Source organism: Erpetoichthys calabaricus, chromosome 4 (assembly GCF_900747795.2).
Source record: "Erpetoichthys calabaricus chromosome 4, fErpCal1.3, whole genome shotgun sequence".
NCBI classification, from domain to species: Eukaryota; Metazoa; Chordata; class Cladistia; order Polypteriformes; family Polypteridae; genus Erpetoichthys; species Erpetoichthys calabaricus.
In genome coordinates, this window is record NC_041397.2 from 56,195,143 (window position 1) to 56,207,385 (window position 12,243).

General features: G+C 35.3%; 1 protein-coding gene across 1 annotated transcript in view; it reads left to right on the plus strand.

Moving 5' to 3' along the window:
• flt3 (fms related receptor tyrosine kinase 3) overlaps window positions 1–12,243 on the plus strand; it is a 127,565-nt gene that overhangs the window by 91,694 nt on the left and 23,628 nt on the right. Inside the window, exons 11-19 of the mRNA XM_028799487.2 lie at window positions 3,068–3,176; window positions 3,685–3,869; window positions 5,928–6,034; window positions 6,113–6,245; window positions 6,374–6,478; window positions 8,415–8,525; window positions 10,402–10,555; window positions 11,478–11,602; window positions 11,782–11,906. Of these exons, the coding sequence (XP_028655320.1) occupies window positions 3,068–3,176; window positions 3,685–3,869; window positions 5,928–6,034; window positions 6,113–6,245; window positions 6,374–6,478; window positions 8,415–8,525; window positions 10,402–10,555; window positions 11,478–11,602; window positions 11,782–11,906 (1,154 nt within the window). The remainder of the gene's footprint in view (window positions 1–3,067; window positions 3,177–3,684; window positions 3,870–5,927; window positions 6,035–6,112; window positions 6,246–6,373; window positions 6,479–8,414; window positions 8,526–10,401; window positions 10,556–11,477; window positions 11,603–11,781; window positions 11,907–12,243) is intronic.

Sequence of the window (12,243 nt, forward strand, 5' to 3'; positions counted from 1 at the left end):
CTTTCCGAAGTACCTGCACTCATGAATATGTCTGTATGCGTCAGTCGCTCAAATCCCCGCGCTTCGCACCGGCGAAGTACTGCTTTTAAATTTTTATTAAGAAGAAAAGAAAACCTTTTAAAATTGAGGGAAAATATACCAATAACAGTTTGTTAAGGATCTGTTTTTTTGTGAAGCTGCGTTCACTCGAGTGATCACTTTGAGCTGACTTGCTGGCTAACCATAAGCGTTACCTGGTAGGTAACCACCCATACAATCAGATTGTGAATCAGACTACGAATGCCGTGAATGTAGTTACCCCGATCTACATGCTGTCAAATAAACGAACCACACGCCGTGGCGCAATTTTAGGGGCTTCGCCTCTAGCGCTGACGTCTGAGGTTTGATTCCCGTATTGGAGTGAAGTGAGTGGGTGGTTACCTACCAGGTAACGCTTATGGTTGGCCAGCAAGTCAGGTAACATCAGGCACGGTGCCTTCAGTTGTGAGAAGCAGATCATAGAATGGATGAAAATAGTTTACTGTCAAATAATGCAAAGAGTACGCGACACCTGTTTCCCCCTTATTCTTGGCTCATCAGGCGTACACACTCACTGCACTCGCTTACGGTAATCGAACGTCTGACGTCAGCGCTAGAGGGGCTTCGCAGCAGTGAAGTATTGCTTTTAAATTATAATTAAGAAGAAAAGAAAACCTTTTTAAATTAAGTCTTAAAAAGAGGTGTAAAGATATTGACAATAAGCTATGCAAACCCACCAAGACATGCAATCGTTTAAATCAAGGCGCAAGTCGAAAAACACCATCCCATAATATTGGTTAACGATTAACACATTTCTATATGTATTGTAAGCATACAATACAACTGATAATATGTTGCGCTTATTTATCTGGTGTACTGACATTTTTGCGCGTTTAACGGCTGAAATCTAACGTGGTTTGTGCCCTTCAGAATGAAAAGAGTTTGCATTTAACTTTTTAATAAAAGGCAAGCTTTTAAGCCTGAGAAATCACCCCGTAAATGCACACGTTTAATTGCACATGTGTTAATATGTATGCTTACACAGTATTAAAAGACACTCAACAAGTACGGAGTATTAAAAGACAGTCAACAATTAACGTCATTTACCTTCGTTCCCGCGTTTGACTTGTGCTGTAAATCTCTTCCTCGTTTTCAGTTCACGTGATTACGTAGGAGGCGTAATACGTGACTCCGCCTCCTCCATTAAAGTATATGGACAAAAAACAGGTTCCAGTTATGACCATTACACATAGCATTTCGAAATGAAACCTGCCTAATTTTTGTAAGTAAGCTGTAAGGAATGAGCCTGCCAAATTTCAGCCTTCTACCTACACGGGAAGTTGGAGAATTAGTGGTGAGTGAATCAGTCAAACAGGTTCCAGTTATGACCATTACGCGTAGAATTTCGAAATAAAACCTGCCTAACTTTTGTAAGTAAGCTGTAAGGAATGAGCCTGCCAAATTTCAGACTTCTACCTACACGGGAAGTTGGAGAATTAGTGATGAGTGAGTGAGTCAGTCAGTCAGTGAGTCAGTGAGGGCTTTGCCTTTTATTAGTATAGATTTAATGTTATTTGTGGTCCTTCTTTGATGATGTCATCAGGGCTTTACTGGTTTCCAGGGATACTTTCCTGTTGCAGAAGGTCTGCTACACATGCGCAAACTGGTTATGTGGCAGTCATCATATCAGTTAAGAATGATGAGTTGGGGATGCTTCTATACTGAGTTTAATCAAAGGAAAGACTTGTTTTTACTTAAGAAAATCAAACAATAAGCATGAAATGTTGCATATTTATAACTTTAGCTCTCTCATGGCTATAAAATAAAGTTTGAACTTTAGAAAGTTGGTCACAGTTGAGTAGGAACACAAGGATGCCATATATAATAAAGAATAAGAATTCTTATTTATCTTGATTCTTGTAAAAATCAACTGCCTTTTATCCTGCTTTTCTTTTATGTCCCTTGCTAATTTATAGGAATTCATTACAATAAGTGCTGTACAGAACAGTTAAGTGTACAGTAAGCAATACAACATTTCATATTACATTCAAACTCAACACCACCCCCAGCTCCTCTGTGGAGTTCTGAAATGAAATCAGATAACCCATTAGGACGTCACTGAAAGATATTGAAGCATCTTAAAGGGACCTAACATGCTTACTCAAGAACAAAGTTAATAAATCCTGGCAAAATTCTAAAGAAATCTTGTATAGTTCCTCAAGTAGAAAATCCGATTTTCTTTTCAAGTTTTGCACTGTGTTATATTTGGTGGAATGTGCTGAGATGAGAAACAATGTAGTGTAAAATGTAAGAACAGATCCTGCAGAATTATCACATCTAGTCATTCTCTGAACCGTGTTATTAGCAGATTACTAGTAACATCAGCTCCAACTCTGTCAGACATGCAAGGAAAGATTTTTGTACTCGATATGGCTTGAATGTGGTCGACTGAAAAACATATGCCCAAGAAAAGCAGGTTCCTGACTACATCACCTAAATTTAACGGCTTTGCTTGGTATTTCAGATAAGATAAGTTGAAATAAGAACATGCAGTGTATGATGTTTACTTCAATTTCAGCATGCTTTGCACAAATTGATGAAAACTGGTTGAATTCCGTCTTTTATTTGAAATTCTGACTGAAATGTCTTTTGATCGAGGGTGAATGTTTCAACAGGGATTGTAAAAATCCTGTTTAAATATTTATTAGTTCAAGATAATGCAGTTTCTGTCATCAATAGAAAGAGAGCATTAGGGATGTGTGGCACGTATAATTTAACAAAATTTCTTACTTGCTTATAATTTAAAGAAGTGGGTTGCTAGAAGATTCAGTTTAAGAAGGAGATGTTCAAAGGAAACAAATGTTTTACCAGTATCTCTAAGGTTCCCAAAGACCAGGCTCTTTCATGTATTGAAAACTTTATAAGTTAAGGAGTGCTGGGGAAGATAATTAGCGTGCTTGGGTAAAGGTGATTGCCTATTTTAAGTGCCAGCTACAGGATCAATAGAAAATCCATGGCTAACCTGCTTGATTGCTTTATTTTCCTTTAGCAACACCACACATCAGTTTAGCATTTGAAACTGACGGAAAAGTGGCATGTATTGGTGAAAGTTATCCTGAGCCTGCTTTAACCTGGTTGGAATGCCCTGAAGAGCTCAAGTAAGTCATAAGCACCAAACTTTCTTTAAATAAGATCCAGCATTCTGTGTCCAGCTTGCAAGGACAGTCTAGGAAATTAAATTAATGAACAACATTCTTCAATTGACACATTAGAGTAAAGTGTCAAAAATAAAATCAATAAAATAGAGTGATTCCAAAAGTTGCTTTTCCATTTACAGTATACAGTTTCTAGATAATTAGTTTTATCACAGTTACCTATTTTGCCATTATTTTTTTATTTCAGTGTTAAGTGATATTAGAACAAACTGATGTACGTTATATTCCCATCGTGTTCAAGTGGGTTTACTTCAGGACTTGTACTTACTCCAACAATGTAGGTCTGGATGGTCTCATATGTGTGCACTGACACAGAAAGGCAGTTGGTGCTGCTGCAGTCGAGACAAGTGACCTGAAACCAAGTTGCACAAGGTTTAAAATGGATACTCCAGGGTAAATTTAAAATATAAAAGTATTACAGATCCTGCTTTCTGAATATCATTTTCTTCAGTTGTAGTGGTGAAACATCTTGGAAGAAAATAAACGACAATGGGATTGCATCAGTAACTGATGGACAAATTTTTGGCCATAAAAAGGTTTCTAATCTACTGGACCTAAATTCACTGAGTAAAAAACACTGGATCAGATGTTGTGCACAAAACGATTATGGTTCTTTTTGTCAAAATGTTGGACAAGGTAAGTAATTTATTTAGTCTCTAGTCCCTACTCTAAGAGTAACTTTGTACTTTACTGTCCGATATTTTAATGACACCTAAATTGAGTACAATGATTTTTCCGAACCTTTTTTTGAGAATCGATAGTTCACTTTTTTATCATTAAATGATAATTGTCCATCATTTAAAGTTGATGACATCAAAGGAAAGAGCCAATAATGCTACAAGTCTGCTTTGAAATATACTGAATGCTAGTAGTAGGGGGAACATTTATGTGCTTGTGAAGAAGCAGTGCTTATGGCATTGTGGGAAAGCTGCCGATAAAGCAAGTGCAGCTTTTCTGTTCATTTTTTTGAGTGTATGAACTGGAGACCCACCTACAGATGTATGCTGTTGATTCTTTTAACAGAAGATGCAAGCACCATGTCGATAGTCTGCACACCTTAAAAAGGAAGTCAGCACAGGGGCATTAAGTAAATTCAGATATGCATAGTTACAGAAATGCTGTGGTCACTAGATAGCAAAAAAAAAAAAAAACTTAACTGTATATCAGCTGGATTTAAGCTTCCTATTCCACAAGTACAAACAATACAACAATATTCATTATGTCTGTTTTTTGGTTTGTGAAGCGGCATGCTGACTTCATTCATCAGTTGAAAGTTGATATTCAATGGCATTTTCAACAGTCTTGATGAATTTACATTGTAGTTATAGCACAGTAATGGTGCTCGACAGTTCCAATTCCTTCAATTGTTTGCATTGAGGTTTTTTTTTCTCCAGGTTAGGTTCATTGTATGCTTAAAATGTGATCTGGAAAAAGGTGACTGGAGCGAGTGTGCACTGCATTGGATGCTGTGAGAGCTAGCCATCAGACTGACATCAGTACTTCTATAAAACACCCGTTTATTTACAGTTTTGCACACACACAGTGCCCCACACCAATCGCCCTTACTCGGGCCTTTCAATGTCCGTGGGCCGCATTTCTTCCCTCTGTCACTGGAGCTTCGTCCTCCTCCAGCTCCCGACTCTTGCTCCCTGACTGTAGGAAGGCGGCCCCCTTTATAGTCACCCGGACTTGCTCCAGGTGCTTGCTAACGTTCTTCCAGCGGCACTTCCTGGTGTGGTGGAAGTGCCGCATGAGCACCTGGAAGCACTCCGGGCGTTGCTGGATGGTCCTTCCTTCACCTTCCCAGGTGTGGGGGAAGTGTCGATCTCCCGGGCTTTATGAGGCTTGGGGTGCCCCCTTGCGGTAGCCACGGGCCCTCACGGGTTTGAGCCTCCCTGCTACTTCCCCGTGCTCCCCTTGCTATCCAGGGCGGTTGCCCCCTAGTGGCCCGGAGGACGTATAGATCTCCTTCCAGGCGTCCCGGCTGGGTCTGCCCCCCAGCCTCCTGCCACAATGGACATTCCATCCAGGGTTGGTTCCTACCTTGCTCACAGTTTAATTAGGCAGGTATCAGCTCTTCTGTACCCCTGTCATAGAAAGAAAAAAAAACTAAGTAAAGAATTGTGCCAGCCTAGAGATTATCATTAGCCAAAAAAAGCTGACCTAGATCTAAATTTTTGGCCTTAATGGACTTATGTGGCATCTCTAATTAAGACTTTGAATGGAACATTTGTTAAAGAATACAAGAAAACATCACATAAAATTACACATATCCAGTGAACATAAATTATAGATGTAAAGGTGATTCTTTATTGTTTAGAGATTTAGAAATAAAGAACAAGATAGAACTGAAGTAACAAAATTGAACTTTATACTGTAAATGCTTTCAAAGCATGCATGCATTTATTGTAGGAGTTCTTGTGTTGTTAAGGAGTTTGAGTCGCTGTATTGCCAGTTCAGTTCTCATCTCCAGCTCACTGTGTGACTCTGAGTGAGTCATTTAACTTGTCTAAGAACTAGCTATGAAAAGAGTGGAAACAGTTGTGGTGAATCGTGGATAAAAGCAGCTACCAAAAATATGATAATAGTAATGTGCTTAACACCCTACCTTGCACAGTAAAAATAACTATATAGAAAACTGCTTTAACCTTTAAGGCTATTCTTATATTTTACAATGTTTATTTTTTTTGACAGCAAATTTGCCACAGAAGAGTGAGAAAACATTATATTATGCAACAGTTGGGGTTGGTGTGCCTGTAGTTATTCTTCTGTTATGTTTCATGTACTATAATGGCAAAAGGGTAAGAAAATGTTTTTGGTATCATTTAGATTACATGAAATAATAGTTTCTAATCACTACTTTGTTGTGCTTTTTTTAGAAACCAAAATATGAGAATCAAATGCAAATGATACAATTTATTGGACCCTCGGATAATGAATACATATATATTGATTTTCGAAACATTGAGTATGATACAAAATGGGAATTTCCAAGGGAAAATCTGAAACTTGGTGAGAAGTGATGTTTAAATAGTGTACCACATATATTTTCTCAAAATGGTCCAAAATATTTAATTTTAAGTGTCTGGCAGAAAATTTTAAAAATGAAATAACACTACATGCATATCACACATTTTTAGGGAAAGAGCTGGGTGCTGGGGCCTTTGGGAAGGTAGTTGCAGCCAATGCTTTTGGCATCTTTAAACCAGGAGAATCTCTACAAGTAGCTGTGAAAATGCTCAAAGGTAAGTAACTACAATATAAGGCTTGTGTATTTCATTCATTATTTCAAGAAGTGAGTAAAATTACATGAAATATATGCTTAAAGAAGCATGAGAGCTCATTGTCACATGCTTTTATATGTCTTAATATTATTTAACACATCTTTCTAAACTTATCAAAACTAATATTGACTTTAAAGGCAGCTCTATCTATCTATCTATCTATCTATCTATCTATCTATCTATCTATCTATCTATCTATCTATCTATCTATCTATCTATCTGTTAACAATACTGAATAATAGATAAGATGTTATTATAGATAGATAGATCCTCCATTGTCAACTAGCTGTAGTTCAGCAATAATTTTAACAAAAAGATATTGATAGCTTCCATTTATTTCAATGAGTTTGGAACTGCTCTGTCTTATTTTGGGTTTAAACTAATCTGTGCATGCAATATGTAATTAGTAATTTATAAAGCTGTAATTGCTTTTTACCTGTGAAGTTGTTACAGCTCTATAAACCTACACTCAGTGAAGAGTGATATACAAAAATAAATAAAAATTAAATCAAACTGAATATGAAAATGATTTGAGTATATGAACAAGGTGTTGCAATGAGCGCTTTTGTAAAGAAAAGTGATTTTCACTTTTTAAATGCAAATAAGAAATTTCAAGGAATTTCCAGAGATTACATTGAATTCTGGAAGTTAAAATGATTCCTTTCCTTTCTGAAGATTGGAAAAAAAGTGAAGCACTATAAATTATTTTTAGTCTGTAGACTGTTGTATAGAACAGGGGTAGGCAACTTCGGTCCTGGAGTGCCACAGTATGTGCAGGTTTTTGTTCCAACCCAGTTCCTTAACGAGAACTCAATTATTGCTGATGAAGCACATATTGCTTAAGTGACATTTTAATGCTTCATTTTAGTGGTCTCGCTTGTTAAGGTTCTCCAACCTTAATTGCTTATTTCAATCTTAAACTGCTGCATTCAGTGTTTTAATTGCTCCTTATTAGCAATAAGATGTAAAAGACAAAGCAGCCAGCAGTTCTCCAGCTAGCTTTTTTCCAATTACATCTGTGTGTGTTCATCATGCACGGTTTGATTTAATAAAACACTTAATAGAAAAATGTGACAGACTGAAAATGATCTGTTTTAGGCTTCAAATCATTTGGATGATATCCTTGGAAAGGAAAAAAATCTACGATATAAAAGCCTTACATTGCACAGACTAACAAGCCATTAAATTAAATAAGGTCTGAGATTGGCAATGGTTGGTTTCTAATTAAGCAATTGGGTTGAATAAAAACCTGTAGCCACTGCGGCTCACCAGGACCGACATTGCCTATCCCTGTTTTACATCTTATTGCTAATAAGGAGCAATTAAAACACTGAATGCAGCAGTTTAAGATTGAAATAAGCAATTAAGGTTGGAGAACCTTAACAAGCGAGACCACTAAAATGAAGCATTAAAATGTCACTTAAGCAATATGTGCTTCATCAGCAATAATTGAGTTCTCGTTAAGGAACTGGGTTGGAACAAAAACCTGCACATACTGTGGCACTCCAGGACCGACGTTGCCTACCCCTGGTATAGAAGCATTACTCAAAAAATAGAAACAAAAATATTTTTAAATTTCTAACTATAGAAGGTTTATTTTTTCCTTGGATTATTGCTTTGCATAGATGTTTAGTGTATTTTCTATAACATTTGCATTTACTTTGTGAATCCTTTGAAAAAGTGACACAGAAGGCAGATGCTGTATGCATTAATAGTAAGTATGAATGATCAGATCCTAAATTTTCCTGGTCCTTAAATAATTATTATTCATCCTCTTTTGATCAAGAAACAGAATGATGTACACTTTATCATTTTGTCCAATTAACTTTTTAAATTTTAAACATTTTCAGCATTTTAATTTTATTTTTTAACATTTTTACTATTTGGTCTTCCACAGATAAATATCAGCCTTCTGAAAAAGATGCCATCATGGCAGAACTGAAAATGTTAACACAGATTGGGAACCATGAAAATATTGTTAATTTGCTTGGAGCATGCACTGTGTCAGGTATGATGGGGCACTCACTCAATTTAATATTCACTGATTGCTCTTTTTCAAGGTAACATGTCGTAACCAGGGTCTTTCATGTAGAAGGAAGGATTAAGAGTTGTGTTTAAGATGGAACCTCACCCTCACTTTTTCTGCCTTTTCTTATCCCCCTTATTATGTTCCTTGTATTAGATAAATGGTTTAAATTTATGATTGAGCCTAAGAAGGGTGACTAATTCCTCAGCTGTGCTAATAATTCTAGCATTGTAAATTTAGTCTTTTGGGTTATTTGTATTGTTTTGCTGTTTTGGATTAGGTTTTGGATTATTATTGTCTTTTAATATTATTCTTTGCTGCATTCATTGTTATTCAAAGGTTGCTGCTTTTGTTTGGTATTGGAGCTTTGCCTATTCTTTTTAGTTGGCTTTTCTGTATAGTTTTCTTGATTATTAGTTGCTTTATTTATTTCCCTTTTCTGTTATTGTTACTTGTTCTGTATATTAAATTCATAATGAAATCTGATATCATTAGGTCGATTCACAGTTTGTTTTGGTGGAATCAGGTATGATTTGCACTTGTGGTGGGATTTTCCATCATTGTTGGTAGGCAAATCTTAACAAGAGTAAAGCTTTGCATATAATGTAACACCAGATTCTTTGGATTACAAACTTGGACACATTTACTATCAAATATCAATAAAATTGTTTGCAGGTCTCTTAATAATGGACTTTTCACTAGTCTCTCACTAAGCTATTTCATTCATTTCTTGAAGTCTTGCTGGATCGGTGAGAAGTTAAAACTTTCCTCTTGTGGAATTGATCATTTGTACGAAAATGTGCTATATAAATAAATGTTGTTGTTGTTGTTGAATGAAATTTGTTTTAAAAAAATTATTTTTAATTGGTGTGGCTGTCTAAAGCTTAGATAAAAGTAGTGGTTTAAAATAGTTATCTAATGTGAAGCAATGCAAATTAAATTATAAAGTTGTTTTCATATTGTTTGCCATATTGTCCAACATTGGTTGCTATTGAGTCCCTTTCTGGTAGAATCTTTATTTACTTTCTCAATGAAAACATGAAATTAAATTTTTTTCTCAGCCACTACTGTAAACTACATTGGGTGAGCAATATATAAAAAATATCTTTTTTGGGTGAAATAATCCTTTAAAACACAACTTCCAAGTAACATTTAAATGTAAAAATGACAAAATTGTAACAGCTATATACAGTAAATTGTTTAAATTACTAATGTGTCTGTAAAATATAATTCAGCTGTAAACTAGTGCATTTCCATAAAGTTATTTAAAGAATACAGTCTGGGTACACTGCTGTCTTGTTTGCCTTTTAGCAAAAGACTAGAGTGTGTATGTCCAGTTTTCTACAATACTTTTATTTCTTTCCTCCTTTCTTACTCTGTAAATATATTTTCAGTACTTCTTCATCTTTCATTCACTTTTGTGGTGTGTCTTTATTAATGTTGAAGAATATTTTGGTGTTTAAAGAACATGGCATGTAGAAAAGCAGCAATTTTCCATTGACCAACAAGGACTATATAGATTTAATTATTTGAAAATTTCAGAAGGTGGTGAGAAGATACACTGATTCTCACATTTTAAATGACCATGTGCTTCACTCAGTTAGAGAAAGTCAATGATACTCCCTAAAATGTTGTATTTTTTGGCACTAATACAAATTTGAGAATCCAGAATAACATCTGTTGGGATTCCCTTATATACAAAATTACTTCTATGGATGATAAATCTGGCCTCCCTTTGTATTAAAATGATGCAGAAATTACTCAAGTTTAACATATGATTCCTCATATTTTTGTTTTTGCTTCAGAATCAACGTAGATACATTTAGAACAAGTGATCTCTGTCCTTCTCTTCTAATAGGCCCAGTTTACCTGATCTTCCAGTATTGTCAAAATGGTGACCTTCTCAACTACCTGAGGAGCAATCGAGACAAATTTCAGAAGACATTAGCTATTGTTTTAACACAGAATAGCCTCAGTTTATATCACAATATTCAACAGGATCATATTTTAAGGTATGTTGTTTGAATTCACATTTATAAAATGTAGATGGTATAGAAAGAAAGTGGCTAGCAAAGTGTGTGTGGAATGTGATATTCTCCCTATATGTGTGTGTGAGGATTTCCTTAAGGAACTCCTCTTTCCTCCCAGAGACATACAGGCTATGAGAACTGAAGACTCTTAAGTCATGAACACTCTCTGGCATTTGGGAGTTATACTTATTAAATTTGTGATTTATTATATCTTTTATTTATAATTAGTTATTTTGTTTATGACATTGCAAGAATATTTTAATTTGAGTTATTTTCATGGGTGCCGCCATTTTGTTCAGTCTTTTGGTGGTCACAGCCATTCTGTTTGGGATATGGCAGCTGTTTGACATGATGGCTGCACACAGTACATAGTGTGTATGATTTGAATTGAAATAGACAGAAAATTGCACATTTACTATTAATATGAAGTTTTAGTTCATGACAGGGTATTTGTTAACCATTAGGTCCTTCTGCTTTTGAACTTCTCAACTTTGAGTTTTGTTTTAGTTTTGTTTTGTTATTGGGATTTGTTTTACTTTTGATTAAGCAACTTTGGCCTGTTCATTCCACTATTCTTTTGAACAAACCTGTAAACATTATTTTGGTTCTTATTGACTTTACTTTATTTGTCCATTGAGGACACACCATTTTTTTACAGTAGCCCCAATAGCTGGGTTTGTGAAGGTTAGTAAGTGTGCCATGTAATTAATGAACATCACAACCAGGACTGAGTATGTTCTTGTGCTAATGCTGCCATAACATAGTCTGCTTCATAATCCCCTTTATTGAAATAAGCAGGTTTCAGAAAAGAAAAAATTGATGAATTTTAAAAAATGGATTATTATTGTTCTACAGTACAAAAGGAACAAAGAATTCAGACTATTCTTCTATGTTGTTCTTTTAGCAATGGAAACTTTCAGCATGATGGATCATATATTCCGATGCACCCTATAAACATGGTTAAGACTTTAGAAGGAGAAAGAGAAACACTTCTGAATACTTCAAACTTTGAAGACTGCAAAACGTTTCGTAAGGCTTGCTTTATTTTGTTCTATAATTTTGTTGCTGGCATCATTTTGTTTGCATTAACTTATGCAATATCATGAGAAACCAACAGAAAACTTGGAAATATTTTTTGAACCTTTTCTAATACACTTGAAATGGCTAAAATGAGTATATAATTATGGGTTTTGTTTTGTTGCTTGTAGATGGATGCGATTATAAGAATGTCAAAATATATCAAGAAAGAGAATTACAGGTGCTTACATTTGAAGATCTATTGAGTTTTTCCCATCAGGTTGCAAAAGGGATGGAATTTCTGACATCAAAAAATGTAAGAAAAAAAATGTTTTGAATTTTCTCTTGTTTAAGCTTAAACAACAGTGAACCAATTATAATCTGTTGTCTTGAAACGTCTTACCAATTTTGGTGAGTTTTGTGTAGGTGATACTGATAGAAAAAAAAACCAGACTTTTCATGAATAAGTATTTTAGATTAAAAATTGACTCGAGTGGTTTTCCTAAATTAAGTGCAAGATTCTTTGAGTCAGAGAGAGAGAGAGTTTGTGCATGATATGAAATGAGAAGTTACAAAATAGGGAAACCAAAGACCTGCACAGTAAAAGCATATAAAGTAGTGGCCAGTTGTTTGTTTGTTAGGTGCATATGTAT